Genomic DNA, 17,928 nt, shown 5'->3' on the forward strand with positions numbered 1-17,928 from the left:
ACCTCCCACACAGCCCTAACCCTCTATTTATAAGCCTAGGAATGTAGCTTAGCCCTTAAGCTTCTTTTTTCCAATAACCTCGTACCTATTACCAGTGTATTTTGGTCCATTTTTCGCTTCATCCATCAAACGACTGTGGTGCATTCATGACTTAACTTTGCCTTGATGCTAGCTTCACGATGATACCACGTGCACTCCATCCTTCCACGATTTTGAGGCCAAATCACGAAATCGTTTGCACGTTTCTCAAAGCATGACTTGATGCCAATTGCTTTCACCTAAAGCAATCATCTCGATGTCAACGCGTGTACTCCGTCTTGCGATATTTACCACCGGTAAGTCTCTCTCACTCCTAATCCCTCTGGGCCATATTGTCACTTGCACTGGTATCCCCTTCGCTTGACTGCGTCGATACGCCTTCTTTATCCTTCCTTCCATGCTTTACTTGACCTCTATGTGCACAGTTAGGATCACCCTTGACTCCGCTCGGCCTGCTCGATCGTCCGGCACCAAGCACCCTATTTGGCCCCAATCATCCTATCGTCAGCCGCCAAGTTGCATCCACCACCTGCACAATACAAGACAAGCAAACACATATCTCCAAACCATCTCCAGTTAATCCCAAATTGAAATCCTCAGCTTAAGACACATCCTAGAGAAATCATGAATGATGGATGATCCGTTGTTCACAGCTTCTGAGCGCCAGACCACCCGATGTGTACTTCTTCTTCGGACCAGCCACCTTTCAACCTCTCCGCAAGAAATGCTCCGACGTTCATCCCTTTGAATGTTGGACCATCCGGCGAGTACAAGTCCACCAGAACCAGTTTGCAAACTCTATGCAAGACAAGCTCCGGCATTCACTTCCATTTATCGCCGGACTATCCGGTGTATACTTTAATCTTTGCCTCTGGGATGAAATACTCCAACGTATACATGTTCATCGCCAAACCATCTGGTGCATGCAAGTTCACCATAATCGACTTGCAACCTCTCTGCAAAAAAAACTCCGACGTTCACTGATGCCCAACATCGAACCATCAGACGTGTACTTAAGTTTTTGTTTCTTTGTGGAAATGCTCTGGCATATGTATATGAACGCCGGATCATCCGGTGAGTTTATTTTCTTCAGCACCGGATCATCTGGCGTGTATAATTTTCCTGTACTCGGAGAAAAACATGTCAACTTTATTTTCTCCGTAACTTTAGTTAGTTATGATCATAACTGCAGTCAGTGGCGGAGGCAGGATTAGATTTTAGGTATGGCGGAGTCGGTAGCATAGACAATAATGTATAGTGTAAAATAAAAGTTATCTATATAGTAATAAAATTATATGACACTAAATATAATCACCAAATAGAATCCACATGTAAATATATAAAATGAAAGTTGGACATCAAAAAATTTAGTAGTATCATATTTGAGATAGAAACATATAATAGGCAAGTAAAAGACAAAAGACATACCGATATGGAAGCTTTAATTGCGCCTAGGAGACCTAGGCAATGGTATTCGCCTACCTTTCTTTTGAAACTCTTTCTTAATTTTACCAAAATCAAGTCCTTTAAATATCCCTCGCTCGATGTAGCACACCATCAAATCATTACACCAAGCATCAGACATTTTGTTGCGCAACTCGGTCTTAATAATCTTCATTGCCGAGAAGGCCCTTTCAACCGATGCCGTCGCCACCGGTAGAAGCAATGCCAACTCGATGAGGCGATAGACCGAAGGGAATACAATATGCCTTTCAAGTTCAACCATCTTTTTGGCTAGGCTTGCAAGATCATGACAAATTCTAAACTCCTCGAGTCTTCGCACGTGAATAATGAATGTTTTGAGTTGATCTTTTATACCCTTACGTTCATCAAAGGAGAAATCCGCACAATAGATCTCTGTAAGCCGAGCTAGCTTATCCACATTAAACTTAGAGAAGGAGTCTCTTGGGTCAAGACAAGAAAAGTTAACAAGCAATTCTGTAGATACCTCATTAAAGCGATGATCCAACTCGGTGATAATAGCATCTATAGCAGCATAGAAGGTGTCAACACGATAATGATGGTCTTGAGTGATGTTGTTTCTCCCCCCTTTTCTTGATCGGCCCCATCTTGGTACCGCTTCATCCATATTTGGTATTGGAATATCATTTGCATTGCAGAATTCTTTGGATTCTTCAAATAGTGGCTCCCAACCATGGTTCCTTAAGTTGATTAAACGTGTGTTCACATCAATAACCAAAGACATTGCCTGAACAACATTCTGATCCTTTCTTTGCAAGAGAAGAGATAGCTCATTTGTAATGCGAAGGATTTGCAACATCATCTTCATGATGAGCACGAAGCTAAAAGATTCCATTATATGCACCAAACCTCCTGCTCGACATGGATTACGCACATCCTCTTGCACGATACCAAGCACTTCTATCACTGAATCCCACATTGATTCAATACGAAGTAAAGTCTTGTAATGGGAGCCCCATCTTGTATCTCCAGGTCTAGCCAAGGATGTTTCTTGATGTTTCCCTCTTCCTGTTGACATCTCACCACTCTCCAACTTAGCCAAAAGATTTCTGCGATGCTTATCAAGCAATAAATCCTTCCTTCTACAAGATGAACTAGTGGTATTCACAATCAAGGCCACATAGTCGAAGAAATCCTCAATAGATGAACAACATCTTGAGACGGCAACAACTACCAACTGCAATTTGTGAGCAAAGCAATGTATATAGAAAGCATATGGGTTCTCATCACGTATCATCTTTTGAAGGCCATTGAATTCTCCCCTCATATTAGAAGCTCCATCATACCCTTGCCCTCGTATTTTTGCAATGAGTAGTCCATGTTCACCAAGCACCTCAACCAATGCTCTCTTTAATGCATCTGATGTTGTGTCTGTGACATGCTTGATACCCAAAAATCTTTCAATTAATTCTCCTTTTTTGCTAACAAATCTATATGACAAATGATACAATTAGTTGATTAGAACAAAAAAATTTCTCAACCAAAAGAATAAATACATAAGATAACCAAAATCTTACCTCACAACCACAGCCATTTGTTCTTTGACCGATATATCACGAGATTCATCAACAAGAACAGAGAATAGACAACCCCCCATCTCTTCCTTTATTGCTTTGGTGATCTCCACTGCACAACATTTTGTAAGTTCCTTTTGAATTGTTGGGGAAGTCATTTGGGCATTTATAGGACATAGCTCATCAAATGCAAGCCTCACTTCCTCATTTCTTTCTTTGTACCAATCAAGAAACTCTAGAAAGTTTCCCTTATTCAAGGAAGAAGAGGATTCATCGTGTCCACGAAATGGCTCACCTTGCAATGCAAGATAACTTACAATACCCAAAGATGTATCCAAACGAGTTTCGTACTTGGCTATTGCTTCTTTGGTATAAGTTGTAACCTTATGTTTCACACTTGTCCTTTGATTTTGAAAATCTTCATATGCAGTCCTTGCTTGGTTGTGGACACTACTAGGGCCACCAACATGAAGAGGAAATATTCTGTATGCATTCTTCCAAGTGTTAAACCCTTTTTTCGTAAAGACATCATGACCAAATTTTTCATCCAAGGGATCTTGTTTAAAAAGAAAGCAATAGAAGCAATAAGCCGAATTCTTATCCACACTATATTCTAACCAATGATATTTTTCATACCATGCTTCACGAAAGCTCCTCCCATATTGATCACGAGGATAATTAGGACCATTTGGTTGAGTCGGACCCTTCGCCACAAAAGCCATTCTAACTTTATCTCTTATGTTGGGATGAAAATTATCAATTGGAATACGAAGTCCTGGATCAACAATAATGTGATCCGGATTAAACTCTTTGATACCTCCAACTTCAACATCTGCCGGTGTTGCTTCTTCATGGACATCTTCAATCTCAGCACGAACTTCTTCTTGGACCTCTTCCTCTTGTGCGGCTATTATGACTTCAACTCTAACATCCTCTTGGCCATGGGGCTCTTCTCCTTGTACAGTATTCGCATTGTTTCCGCTTGTATGAGCACCCAGGTTCGAGCTGCTAAAATAGCTCTTTATATCTGCGTACCAAAATGGTAAAATCATAAACAAAAAGCAAATAATCAAACAATGGCACAACTAATTTTAATGATTCGACAACAAATAAATTGTTTTCAAATTCCAACTACCTCTAGTTTTAGATTTGCCCTTAATTTTCTGGTTTTGAGGTAGCATCTTGTGATTTGCGCAGTTGCACTGGCCTGTGGCCTCAGCCCTCAGGGCTCCCGGGTGGCCGAGCGCTGCCTACTGCCTACGGGAGGAGCTCAATGTTGCTGAACCGCCGGCGAGGATGAGGTCGAGGCCTCGAGGCCGAGCCGCACCGAGCGCCGTCGAGGACAAGTCGCACCGCGCGCAGGAGCTCTCCACAGCCACCTCACGCAAGAGCCCTCCACGGCTCCACATCCAGCGCGGCGGCCACGACTGGGCAAGAAGAGGCGCCGCTGAGGCCAAGCCGCGCAGGGCGCCGCCGTCCGCACGCTGCGTGCAATGGTGCAAGATCAAACGCAGCCGTATCGTCACGGAAGGAAATAAAGAATTGATACTTGCTGCAGCCTGCGGAGTGCTAAATCGATACAGACTTGACTAACTGGCTTGTGGGCTTGCCTTGCGGCCTTGCTGTCTTACTGGGCTGCTGAAATACTAAAGGTAATATTCATATGAGTCAGTAGGCTTAATGGCTGGGCTAAAATCAAGGTATGGCGGGCGCCATACCACGCCATAATGGTCCATCCGCCCCTGACTGCAGTACATAACCATGCCCATGCAATCTCAAAATTATCAAACCAAATTAACACCATTTTAAATCACTCATCACATACAAATCAAGGATATTTTAACTTGATTTCTCAATCTCCCCCTTGATGAGTGTATTGACAACTTCACAAAGTACAAAGAATTGGTTTGAAGAAAACCCAAGAAACTCATCCAAGTGACCAAGAACTCAAGAAAGAGCAAAAGAAGATGTCACTTGGCATAAGAAGATTGCAAAACCCCAAAAATTGTGATGAAAACTCAAATGCTCCCCCTTGATGAATGCATAGGTTCATTATATTTCATTTATGCAAGATTCTTTGTGTATAGCAAATTTTTTGTGTATAGCGAATGTTCTCCCTCTTTGGCAATGCAAACATCAAGGATAAAAGTACCATGCAATGCATGAACATGCAATCTAATAGCTTTCAAAAGCATTTGCAAGAGCTAGAAACTTCAAAGGGCTATGAGGAGTGGAATGAGGAGCTCCCGATTGCACAAATGTTCAAAAACATACAGTTACACAAGCTAAACTGAAGGGCCTCATTTAGATTCACATAGCCGAATCATATTAAATAAGATCACCACATAAGAATCCACTCATACTGAGGCAATACAAGCATTAAGAACTAGCTAACTTCAATCCCAAACTAGACAAAAAAGCACTCAAGACATAATGCTTTGCAAACGCTCACATATGAAACCAAGACTTAGTTAGATCAAGTGACTATAACAGAGTTGATCATTTTAGCACATTTTTTATTTTTATTCTTTTTATTCTCAAGCTGTCTCTTATCCAAACGAAGTGTCACGCGACTAGGTACGACAAATACCTCGAGGCTTCAAATCAACAATGTTGGATCTTATTTGAGCATAAGAAACTTGATTGTTTAAGATTATACAAATTGCACAAATTATCAAGTTTGTGTCTTTGCGACACAAGGAACGCATGTTCCCCCAAGATTCTAACATGAGCTAAACATTTGATAAAGATAGAAAATATACATGTTCCACCAATTTCTAGAACTTACTTAGTTATTTCTTTTTTGAACAAGCAATAATTGAAATCAGTAAACTGAGTAGTAGCTCATTTGGTTAGTGTCTCCAGTAGAGAGGGTGGCCACCTAGGCTTGAACCCGGAGCGCACCAGTTTGTGGTTACCTCCTTAAGAAGAGCGAGTTTTCTAGTTAGTCAGCGTTCGATCTACCTTAAATTTAAAAAATGCTTGAGGTGTCTCTCCTCATGGTTGAGAAAATAAAATTAATAATTGGAATCAGTGTTAAGTAGCTCTCTTGCCTATTCTATAATTAAAAAGATCAGCGAACGGAAACTATACCGCAAGATGAGTCTGGTAAATACGATATGTGTTCAACCGTTGAATTATTCTTGTTCTTTATTGCCTACCAGGTAGCGGATGCATCCAAGGAGCAGATTGACTCACTCAAGTCAGTGGGCAAGGTATGTATGTGATGATGATGAAATGGACGTTGAACCAAATTCGGTCTACCACAAAACATATAAACCTACTGTTTTTGACTTCACACTGCTTTTTCTTTGGACAAAAGGATTTATCCTGCTTATATTGAAAGCGAAACCAAGTCTTACATCACTGGAAACACGGGTTTAAGCCAAAGTTAAAAAGAGATAACCTCTCACAACGACTAGATACGAGACCCTCCAACTACACTATTACAGAATCATAACATCCGAGATATGTAACGAAAAGGGATGGAAGTTCTTTATCCAGGGCAGCACCTTGCTGAGATTTGGTCCACCTTCTCCTTGTCATTCGCCTTAAGAATTAGCTTCCACCTATGTAAGTAAGAAATTACATCCTGTTTTAATGTCATCCTTTTTTTTAATGCCATCCTGTTTTAATGTCATCCTATTTTTGGATTGCCATCCTGTTCCTCATGCTCTAGAGAGCCCAAGCTAAATCTGCAAACAGAAAAAGACTTAATTTGTAATGAACGCCAAAGTTATTAATGATCCATTACTACAATAGGTTATCAATATATGTTGGCTAGCCCTCCCAGCCAAAAACTTCCGATAAGATTCTCCATAAGAAACGAGCAAGCACACAATTGAAAAAGATGTGATCAGTTACTTCAGTGCACCTACACAAAACACAAAACTCACTACCTCGCCTCTGCCTCTTTTTCAATTGATGGCTAGAGTGAACTTTCTTCTGAAACAACTGGCAAAGGAAGATTATGATTTTCAAAGGCAATTTGCACTTCCAGAGTTTTTGAAATAATCATTGTTGTATACCATTGTAGGAAAGAAAGTTATACAAGGATCTGTTAGTAAACTTCTTGGAGAGAGGAAGGGCTCACTCAATACTGTCCATCTCACCCGTGAGACACACGTCATTCAGTGGAACTTGCAAGGATTCCCATTCCAGAATTTCCAACTCCCCAAAAAATCTTCGAAAATCCATACTCCAACCCTCCTTAGCATAGTCTGCCACCTTAGTAGTAGGATTAGAACATGCAGTGAAAATCCTAGGAAATTGAATCCTCAGCGTTGTTTGTCAAAACCAAACATTATTCTAGGACTGTGTCTGTCGGAGGGTTAACTCCTGTCGCAGGGATCCTGAGGGACCCCTTTTTAGAGATTCGGCCGGGGGGATGATCCTGAATATGTTCACCGGAGAAATAAAAGGGTATGAATGCGATGGCCGGTGAGGCGGAATGATCTAGTGCGGAACGGAGTAAATGCGCTGGTGTTTAGACAGGTCGGGCTGCACGGAGGCGTAACACCCTACTCCTGTATGTATACTATAAATGCCTTGAGAATGTCCCTCAAGGATGTTACTGGTTACAAGAATGTTGATCTATCTTAGAGCCTGGGGCTCCTTGTTCTTCGGTCTGCGTGTATCTGCTGGCTTTGGGTGCTCTCGATCTTCTCTTCTCTTCGCTGCTTCAAAAACTTCTCCAAAAAACCTCTCTTCTGTCCGTGCTGCCGGCGGCTTTAAATACCCGCCGACAGTAGCGTGCCCCGAACGGGAGGGGGGCACGAGTTCCAAGATACCATAAATGGAAAGGGCATCATCATCACTTCTGTGCGAAGTGACCGGGGGTGGAAAATGCGTCCCACACCCGATCATCCGTCACCATAAATGCACTGGCAACGGACGCCGTGGAGAGGGCCCACCGGGCAACCGCAGAGCGGCCCGGCGTGCCCGCCCTATCTTGTTCTCCTGCCACAGCAGCGTGGCAGACGGAACGCCTCGGCCCTAACGACGTTATCCCGAGACGGGCCGGATGGCACAGGATGGGACCCATGCATTTAATGACCCCACGCCCTTCTGCCAGAATGTGGTAGGAACTGACACCGAGCGTGGCGGGAGCAGTTGGAGGTGACATGCCACGCGCTCTCTTTAAATGCGGCTTTGGGCCTTTGACTGGCTGACACCTCATTAGTGGGCCCCTCGGGGGCCATTGTCAGGGGGCTCTCTGAGTCGTCGGGGAACCGAGTGCTCGGAGGTCACTGTTCACCTCCCCGAGCACTCTCTCCCGAGAATGCCCTTTCTTGATCCTCGGGGAACCGAGTGCTCGGGGGTACTGTTCACCTCCCCGAGCACTCTCTCCCGGGCACGCTTGTACGGATCCTCGGGGGACCGAGTGCTCGGGGGCTGCTGCACGCAGCCCCGAGCACTCTCTCCCGGAGCTTCCTTCAGTGGGTCCTCGGGATACTCGGGTGCCCAGCGGACCACCGCTCGCTGCCCCGGGCACATTCCTCCCGGTATTTAGCTTTCCTGATCGTCGGGGAACTCGGGTGCTTGGGGGTCACCGTATACCTCCCCGAGCACTTTCTTCCCGGTACTTAGACTTTGTAGATCATCGGGGAACTTGGGTACTCGGGGACCACTGACTGTGGCCCCGAGCGCCCTCTCCCGGGACTTAATCTTTTTTACCTCGCGGAGGAAACTCCGCGGGATGGCGCCACGTGGCGGATTACTGGCCTGGCCTCGGGATTCGGGGACCCCCGGTTCCTGATTCACCGACAGTGTCAATTTCCCATTGCCAACATGATGAATAGCACCCCCATTTGAAAAGATGCTTTCCTTTATGTAACCCTTGCCAAAATTAGGAACCCTTTGCAGCAGAAGAATTGTAAAAGTCACCATCAGACATGTATTTAGCTCTTAACATCTGACACCGGTCCTCATTCCAATTTTTATACAGTTTCTAGATCCATTTGGTGATCAAACATTCATTCAATTTTTTCTTATAACAATCCCAAGACCTCCTTGGTCCTTTGGGCAGCAAACATCCTTCCATTTCACCATATGATCCTTAAAATTTCCAGAGGCCCCTCTCCAGAAAAAATTAGCTCATATGGTATCCATTTTCATATGAGTGTCATTCGGTAAAAGATAAAAAAAAAACCCATGGTATAAGTTGGTAATGCACTCAAAGATGAATTGGTATGAATGAGACTTCCCTTGAAGACAAATATTTACCTTTCCAAGGATTAAGCATTTTTCTTAGTTTCTCCACAACACTTCCAAAAGTCATCAAGCCCAACACATGGTCATCAATAGGGATTCCCAAATATTTCAGAGGCAGGCTACCCAATTTGCAATTAAGCATATTGGCAATTATGTGCTGATCATCCTCCACCATACCAAACACATAGGCTTCACTCTCATGGTAGTTAATCTTTAAATTAGACAACCATTCAAAATAATACAAGATGAATTTGAGATAAAGAATGGAACTATCATCACCTTCAGTCATGATCACAGTGTCATTTGTATATTGTATATGAGTCAAACCCCCTGGTAAAAGGTGGTCCAAGACAACCTTTAATGAGCTCCTTGCCCTTAGCCTTATCCAAAAGACCAGCCAGGGAGTCAGCCACAATATTAAAGAGAAGTGGAGAGAAAGGATCTCCCTGTCTTAACCCTTGATATGTTTTAAAATAGGAGCTCCTCTGACAATTTATATTAATACAGACTCTCCCCCTTGAATAGTCTGCATCGTCCAATCAATCTAGTCCTATGGGAAGCCCTTACCCTCAAGGACCTCCTGCACAAAGCCCCACCTTACTTTGTCATAAGCCTTCTCAAAGTCTAGCTTCAAGATTACCCCTTTCCTTTTTTACCTCTTTAACTCATGAATGGTCTCGTGAAGCATAACCACACCGTCGAGGATATCTTGCCTTGAATAAAAGCTATCTGACTCTTACTAATACATTGATGAACAACCAGATTCATAATGCTTGTCATAAGCTTGGAGAAGATCTTGAAATCCAAATTAAGAAAAAAAAAATTGGCCTATATTGTTTAATGTTATTAGCTTCTTTATTTTTTCGTATCAATGTGATGACACCATAGTTCAATCTTTTCAGGTCCAAGATGTGATTTTGAAAGTCCAGCACCATCCTCACGATTTTAGGTTTAATGAGCCCCCAAAACCTCTTGAAAAAGGTCGCACTAAACCATTTGGACTTGGAGCAGAATCAATCTTCATTTCAGAAATTGTCTTTTCCACTTCCTCCTCAGAGAAGAGTCTGATCAAAAGATCCTTGTCTTCATTAGAGAGCAGATTCTAACCCCCCCCCCCCCCACCCCCAAAAAAAACTAGCTTGCAGCCTGACATCCTTATCAGGCACAGAACCAAACAAATTCATGTAAAAACCAGTAATATGCTGGACCAAATCTTCACTTTCAAAGATAGTTCAATTCTCAGACTCTAGAGAAACAATGGTGCACTTTCTTCTTCTCCCATTAGCAACTACATGAAAAAACTCAGCATTAGCATCACCCTTTGTCAATCAGGTCTCATCACCCCTCTGCTGCCAATACCACTCTTCTATGGTACATATTTTCTCTAAATCTTTTTCAATATGATACCTAAGAGACCATTCTTCAGGCAATAAAACCATAGACTCACCTTTCTTATCCAGAACCTCAAGCTGCAATAAAAGATTAGCCTTGTCTCTTTTGTATTGACCCCCTAAATTAGCAGTTCAGCCCCTAAAAAATTGTCTGTATGAACTAAGGCACCCAAGCCAAATATCCAAGGAGTATCTGTATTGTCTAAATCTATTTCTGATCTCCATCCATTTTGCTATCAATAAATATCTAAAACAATCTTGCAACAACCATTGTTTTTTTTTCAAAATAAAAATATTTCTGCCTCTTTCCTGAATTCTGCCCTGAATCCAAGAAAATAGGGCAATGATTAGAGCCAACACTGGTTTTACTCCAAGAAAAACAAAAGGGAAACCTTTGTTCCCAATTAGCTATCACAAAAATCTTGTCCAAGTTAACCATAACTAGGCAAGTTTGTTTGTTAGTCCAGTATACCGAGGCCCACTCCTTCTGATTTCCAGCAGCTAGTGAAGATCAATAAACATGTTAAACTTTTCCATCAACCTTTGATCAATATTGTCATTGTTCTTATCCTTAGAACATCTGATCAAGTTGAAATCACCTCCAATGACCAAAGGTAGAGAGCACAAAATGCATTTCCTAGATAGCTCAATGATGAAATCAGAGGCTCTCATATGTTGTGCGGGACCATAAACCACAATAAGCTCCCACCTAAAATTAAGAAGTTTGTTCCTTAACACCTTACTAACAAAAAAACCCACCACAGTCTTTCCCTTCAACCTCTAGTAGTTCATCTTTAACCCCTAAGATGATACCACCAGAATGTCCCATGGGCAGGGACCCAATGCCAACTAAAGGGAGAAGATCCAACCAAATCAGATAGCTCCCTATCGGTAAAGTCAGCTTTGATAGTTTCCTGCAGACCAACAACATCCACTCTTTCCTTCAGGATGAACTCTCTAACCTGCCTTCTTCTATCAAATTTACCCAAACCCCTAACATTCCAAAAGAGAAATTTCATTTCTTCTGTTTATGATTATTACCCTCATTCTTCCTTCTGCCAGGTCCCTTCCTGGTAAAAAGGTATGAGGGTTGCTCTTTGGCTCTATCTTCATTATCAACCATCTTCATCTACAGTAACTGCCAATCCTCTTCTGATAACTGTTTTTGATCTCTTCTTTTTTCTAGATAGGCTTTGTATTCAGCTTTAGCTATAGAAGCTGTTGCTATTTCCTCAACTTTTATAGCACTTAAATACATTCCCCTCCACAGGATTAAAAACAATTCCTACCTCACTAGTAACTTCTAAATAATCATCATCTACATCATTAAAAATAGTAAATGAGGTAGTTGAGATAGTAATACCTGAGATATTAAGGTTCTTGACTTGGACTCTTCTAGCTGCCTTAGATTCCACTGTTATCCCCCTTGGTTAACAATTCTTTCACTTTCGCGAGAAGTAACCACATGTCCCTTTTTCCTCTTCTACGTAGGAGATTTCTTCTTGTTGTTTAGTGCAACAGACCACTCCTGATCACAAGGATTCATCTCCATCACCTCCTCAAGACCTCCAATAGAGTTGTCATCCAGAATAGAGTCCACCCTAGGAATATGATCACCAATCTCTTGCATTGCAGAGCATCTTTCCATACTCACATTGATTTCGGCACCACCAGATGTAGTAAGAATAGGCCATTTTCCCTTTGGTAGAAAGTAAGGCCCCTCCAGGTTATGAACCAACAGCATACCATCAGGAATATCTACAATGGCCTCCCCTGGCTCTTGGTCAGTGATATCAGCCTTCTCAGGCACCCTGTCAGACATAAGAACATTCTCTTCACCCACAAAAAACTTTAGCTGCAGACAGGCCGCTCCCCATAGGAACATTGTCCACACTGCAAGGAACCAACTCTTTTTCTGATGACAAAACATTCTCAATGTCAACTTCACAATCCTTATCCACAGGTTTAATAAATTCCACCCTTTCCTGGTCCTGAGATTCTTCAACTTGTGAAATGAGGTTCAGCTCATCAGTTGTTTTGGTTTGATCCTCAATAACAGCTTTGCTAATTGCAAGCGAAACCACCTTTTGAGGACACCCTTCCAACAGTAGATTAAGTATGTTACAATCCAAACTTCCAACTTCATACCATTTTCTCCACCATCCTTGGTAGGAGATAGAGCATTGCCAGCCACAAGAATCTCATTATCATTCCTTTTTCCATAAGACTGAGAGGAAGGTGGAATAGAAGTAGCTTTATCACTCTTATGTTTATCAGGCCTCCTGAATCTATCCCTCCCCCTCCAATAATCATCCTCAAAATCTTCATCCTCACCATCCTCCCCCATATCATCATCATCATTGTTATCAAGCTTACTAGGAGGTGGAGGTGGACCTTTTACCTTGTAATCCTCATATATAAATCTTAACTCAAAACCCACCATATTGAAAAAAAACTTCCACAAAACCCCTCAAATTATCTACATTCCTGCAGTTCATCTTGACCCAAACCAGTCCAGCTCTAACCAAATTGATAGTGTCACTTCAACTAGCTCCCTTGCCAGAGAAGCCACTTCCTTCACAATCTCTTCCTCCCTAGAGATTTTAACCCATATATTTTAACCCAAGATGATTGAAGTAGAGAGAAAGCCTCGTGATCAATTGTGGATTTGACAATTTGCACCTTCAGATCATGTAGACTCAGGTTCAAACTAGATAGTTTAGAGAAAATTTCTAGAGAACCTTTACTAGGGAATGCCACCAAAAATTCAACAGAAGAAAGTTTCCTCACTTGCCAATCCCATTTGGCCTCAATCAAATTCTTCATTTCCTCCTCCACTTTCTTCTCATTTGTCTCACCTTCTATGATCTTCACTATCCCCACTGCCTTCGTGTTAAACTGCTTCTCCCTAGGAATCTTGATAGAATAAAAACCTTAATCAGGGATAGCAAAGCCATACAATTTCAACTTCCCTCCCTTATCCTTTTTCTCATTGCCCTTAGTTGCCATGTGCCCAAATTATTTGCATTTGTAGCACAGTAACTTCACACTGCTATGGGTTGATCCTAAATCATTGACGTTTTCTCCTTGCATTATCTGCTAATTCAGACTGTGGAACCAAATGCACTGCCAGCTCAGAGAAATCAACAACTGAGTTGTTTGCTATTACGAAGTTGGAACTGAGTCACCAAGCAAAAAGGGTTAATTGGAGAAAGGTGTGTCTGGGTCAAGAAAGACAGCACAAAACTTATCCAACTAGGCCTGACAGGCCAAGCTAGCAACACTGCAAAGCAAGCGGTGGCACAGGGTGGCAAAGCTAGCACATCATGTCAAAGCATCAACCCAGACCCAACTATGCATGTTATGCCTAGGCCATACCTATAATAGTAGGTCTTGTAATAGCTCAATAGGCACGACCTAGTTGGCCAACTCGAGGCAACAACAAGTTGAGGAAATCATGAGCATTTGCACATTGGAGACGGAATGGAATGGTTGCACCTGTTCACAAAAGAAATGTTTGCAAAGGCAATACAGAAGATTTCAACCGAGGTTTAGGATTTTGTTTTAGGAAAAAAAAAATGGGGACCAGCCAGTATGGCCGATTTCAAATTTCACTAAATTCAGTCCAAAATTCTTCAAAAAAATCCAGAATTTGGGTTTTTTTACTGAAAATTCCAAATTAGTTCAAATTTGGCCAAATTTTGTTCAAACCTAATACCAGTATGCCCGATATGTCCATTTTTTGGGGGGTCTGGTAAGACCGAAATTCGGCCAAAATTATGAACACTGATTTCAACAATGGTTTGAAATCACAATACTCAATAAAAATTGTTACAACAACACCCTCTAGTCCACAAACTATGGATTAGATGAGTATCAAACAACCAACATAACTTCATAAGCTACTCAGAAGGACTGAACATTAATCCCCTGTCAACAATGACAATAAAATTATTCTGGGAATACAATAAAAAATCAAGTCCTCGATCAAATTAATCTTAAGAATCACAACAGCATCTCCATTTATTCAATTCGCACTTTCTTGTAGTTCATGTACTTGAACTTACAAATCTCTTCAAAGAAATCATCAGCAGCATCATGGCAATTCTTCATTTGCGAGATTCTGATGACCATCGTCCGCAGCCTCACACCGTACTTAACAAGCGACTCGAGAGTGTTCAGCTTCTGCTCAGCATTGAGCGGCGAGCGCACAGTGATCAGAACCTCTTCCAAGCAAGGGATAAGGAACCTTGGATCCAACTGCATGCACAAGGGATATGTTCGACATACGAATCAAATTAGGAACAATGTTGCAATACAGCAATAAGCAAGTCGATGCCATGACTGTTTACTCACGTTTTTCAGGCTATTTTTCTGGCACAGGGCAGCGAACATGGCGCCATGGATCTCAAACTTGCGGAGCTTGGGGTGGCTGTTGAAGAAGTCGACCAAATCAACCTCCGGGAACGGCTGGAGCGCGTCCATGTCGCCGCAGAACTCGATCTTCATCATCAGGTGCTTCACCTCGCTCGCGCACTGCAGCACCGAGCTTACCGCGGCCCAGTTCCACTGAACGCCGCGCAGCGATAGGTGGTCCAGATCTGGGAGGTTCCCAGTGTCCACCTTGTGCACCCTCCCTGCATCGTTTCATCGCGAAATTGCAAATCACATCGAAAATACACGAACTATCTTGGGACAATGACCAATTACTGAATAAGGATTAGTATATGAGGGGCGCACCGGTGCTTTTGGCGATTGAGAGGCGGCGGAGGCTGTGGCCACCACGCAGAGTGATCCAGGTGAAGCCCTGGACCTCGAGCGACTCGAGGCGAGGCGCAGCGAGCAGGAGCGAGCAGTTGCTGCCGCCGAGGATGTCGAGCCGGCACCGCTCGAGCAGTTCAAGCTCGATGTTCACCGCGCCGGAGCAGTCGCAGCCAAGCAGCGACAGGTCGGTGAGGTTGGGGCAGGCGGCGATGGCGTCCTTGACCGCGCTGTCCCGCAGCTGCGCACCGACGACCTCCAGCACGCGGAGCCGCTCCATCCGCCCCCACGCCGGCGCGGCAGTGAGCGAGACGCCCCACAGCCGGAGCTCCTCCAGGTTCGCTGCCAGGCCAATGCAGTCGAGGTGGCCGCCGTCCGGCGCCGCCTTGTCGGAGGCGGCGTCCATCCGCAGCTCGAGCACCCGGAGCGTGGCGCTCCGTGCGGCGATCCAGGCGGGGAGGCGCGCCATGGAGAAGGGGCAGTAGATGACGAGCTCCCTGAGGCGCGCGACGGCGGCCACCATCCGGCCGATGGCTTCGTCCGCGGCGCCCCTGGCGGCGGCGGCCGCGTCGAACGCGTTCCGCGGGAAGAAGAGCGCGGGGAGGTACGGCACGCAGTCGCGCCAGCGGCGGCAGACGCAGGCGCAGGCGGCCACGTCGCGGACGTTGCTGAGCATCGACAGGACGTGCTGCACGACGCCGTCCGGGACGGAGTTCATGCCGCCGTCGCCGTCCCATTCCATCCGCTCGACGAAATGCCCCAGCACGCACACGAGAGGCCACGCGATGCGATGTGGTGCCTTGGATAGACGGATAGATAAATTGCACGCTCGAGTGGGGATGGGAGTGGGGGAGGGGGTTTGAAATTTGAAAAGGGGGAGGAGCCCGCTCGTTGGGCGTGGGGTTTTTGAAATTTCGGCGACCGTTCGCTCGGATTCGACGAGTTTGAAACGAGGGAAGGCGGCTCTGAGGGTTTCTTTTCCCTTCGCAATTCCCGCGTTGGCGGCGGCGCAGCAGCGTTGGTGCGGAGGACACGCGGGGAGCTGGGCCGTGGGCCTGGATTGGTTGTCACTTGTCGGAGCTCCTGGGTTTCTGCGCTGATTTGATAGTGTAGCCCTACTCTAGGCTGATTTCTTCGCATATCCGAGAAAAATTTATACTCCTCGTACTACTATAGTTCAGTTTTGAGTAGGAATTTAACTGCCACATCTATATTAGATTAGGAGTTTATAGCTCTATTCTAGTTTAAAATGAAAATGAATGGCTCGTTCACAGGAGGAGGTGCTTCGGTAAAAAAATACTTAAGTAGATACTCCCTTCGATCGTAAATATAGGTCGTTTTAGACTTATACACAGAGAAAATAGTTCAAATAACTTTATTGTCCTTTATTTATTCTGTATTGAAAAAGAGAACTCATTCATTTGTGAGAATGGTGGCATTTATTAAACAAGGGTAGCAAAAGAAAAAAAGTGCATAGAAGTTCGAGAATGACTTATATTTAGATAATAGTTGATAAGACTAAAACGATCTACATTTATAATCAGAGGGAGTATAAGTGCAATTAGACAGGCTAGGTATGAACGTATCGCGATCAATAAAGGTTGATCGCGGGACCATATTATATCGTAAGGAGTTTGTTCGTGCAAACCTTACGCTGTTCGTGCGAGCCAAGGGTTGGTTGGACGATGGATCAAGGTTCGGAAAATATTCACCGGTCGTCACATCCCTCGTGAGACCCGTTAGCTAGCATAACCCTTACTCAATTCTATGGTAACATCCCTTAAGCTTCCCCGTGCCTGAAGTCAAGTCTGTTCGTACCACTTGTACCCCGTGGGAACATAGTCCACCCAGAGAGTGGTCGTCGACACCGTTTAGCTTTCAGAGTTTGACTTTAAATTTCACATCACATGGGGAGGTTAAGCGTCCTGAAATGGAAAGAGAGATGAATATTGATTGCCATTGGGCTCGAGAGACTTTCGGTTCCCAATGCGTGCCCCCTTTGATTTCGAGCAGTTCGGATGCCACGCCGGTTGAGGTTCCTCATTATTTTCGAGAGTGAGGTGGTGAATCTTTATGATATGCAGGAGTTAGGCGGGACCTTTCCGTCAACTTGGCTCTAGCCACTTGAGTTGAGAGGGAAAGAACAAGCATGTAATATGATAGTTAACCCGGTCAAATGTAATCGACCCGCCTGTAATCTATCTTTTTATGAATAAAAATGTTCTGGTCCTTTTTTATAGCCTCGCCGATGGCTGGAAGACCACCCGGGAGCCTTGCGGGTTTTGGACCGTCTGGTCTGAACCATTGTTTTCCCCGTGTTGTCAAGGCGAGTAGGCTCTGACTGTTTCGCAATGCTCGTTAGTTAGACATCCCTTAGCACGACAAGTCCCTCGGCGGTGACTAGCGTCCGACACGAGTGGGGACTTAAGGCCTTGTGGTCCTTATCTCGAGTCGTTCGTACCACTGGTATTGCGCAAGCAACGACCCCACATTGTTCAAGAGCTCTCGATCACTTGGTTGTTTTAACT

General features: G+C 44.0%; 2 protein-coding genes across 2 annotated transcripts; both read right to left on the reverse strand.

Annotated features, from left to right (window-relative positions):
* Window positions 1-1,480: 1,480 nt before the first annotated feature.
* On the reverse strand, window positions 1,481-13,082 carry LOC133901407 (uncharacterized). Its single transcript, XM_062342785.1, has 7 exons — window positions 12,788-13,082; window positions 12,503-12,737; window positions 12,163-12,450; window positions 11,509-11,632; window positions 4,363-4,519; window positions 3,039-4,062; window positions 1,481-2,951 (listed from the first exon to the last, which is right to left on the reverse strand). The coding sequence occupies exons 1-7, from the start codon at window positions 13,080-13,082 to the stop codon at window positions 1,481-1,483; spliced, it is 3,594 nt and encodes a 1,197-aa protein (XP_062198769.1).
* Window positions 13,083-14,270: 1,188 nt separating this feature from the next.
* LOC133901881 (F-box protein At1g10780-like) lies at window positions 14,271-16,343 on the reverse strand. The gene is made up of 3 exons (XM_062343416.1): window positions 15,380-16,343; window positions 14,996-15,276; window positions 14,271-14,899 (listed from the first exon to the last, which is right to left on the reverse strand). Exons 1-3 carry the CDS (start codon window positions 16,140-16,142, stop codon window positions 14,663-14,665), a joined length of 1,281 nt encoding a protein of 426 aa, XP_062199400.1. The 5' UTR covers window positions 16,143-16,343; the 3' UTR covers window positions 14,271-14,662.
* Window positions 16,344-17,928: the final 1,585 nt, after the last annotated feature.

This window comes from Phragmites australis, chromosome 20 (assembly GCF_958298935.1).
Source record: "Phragmites australis chromosome 20, lpPhrAust1.1, whole genome shotgun sequence".
Lineage (NCBI taxonomy): Eukaryota > Viridiplantae > Streptophyta > Magnoliopsida > Poales > Poaceae > Phragmites > Phragmites australis.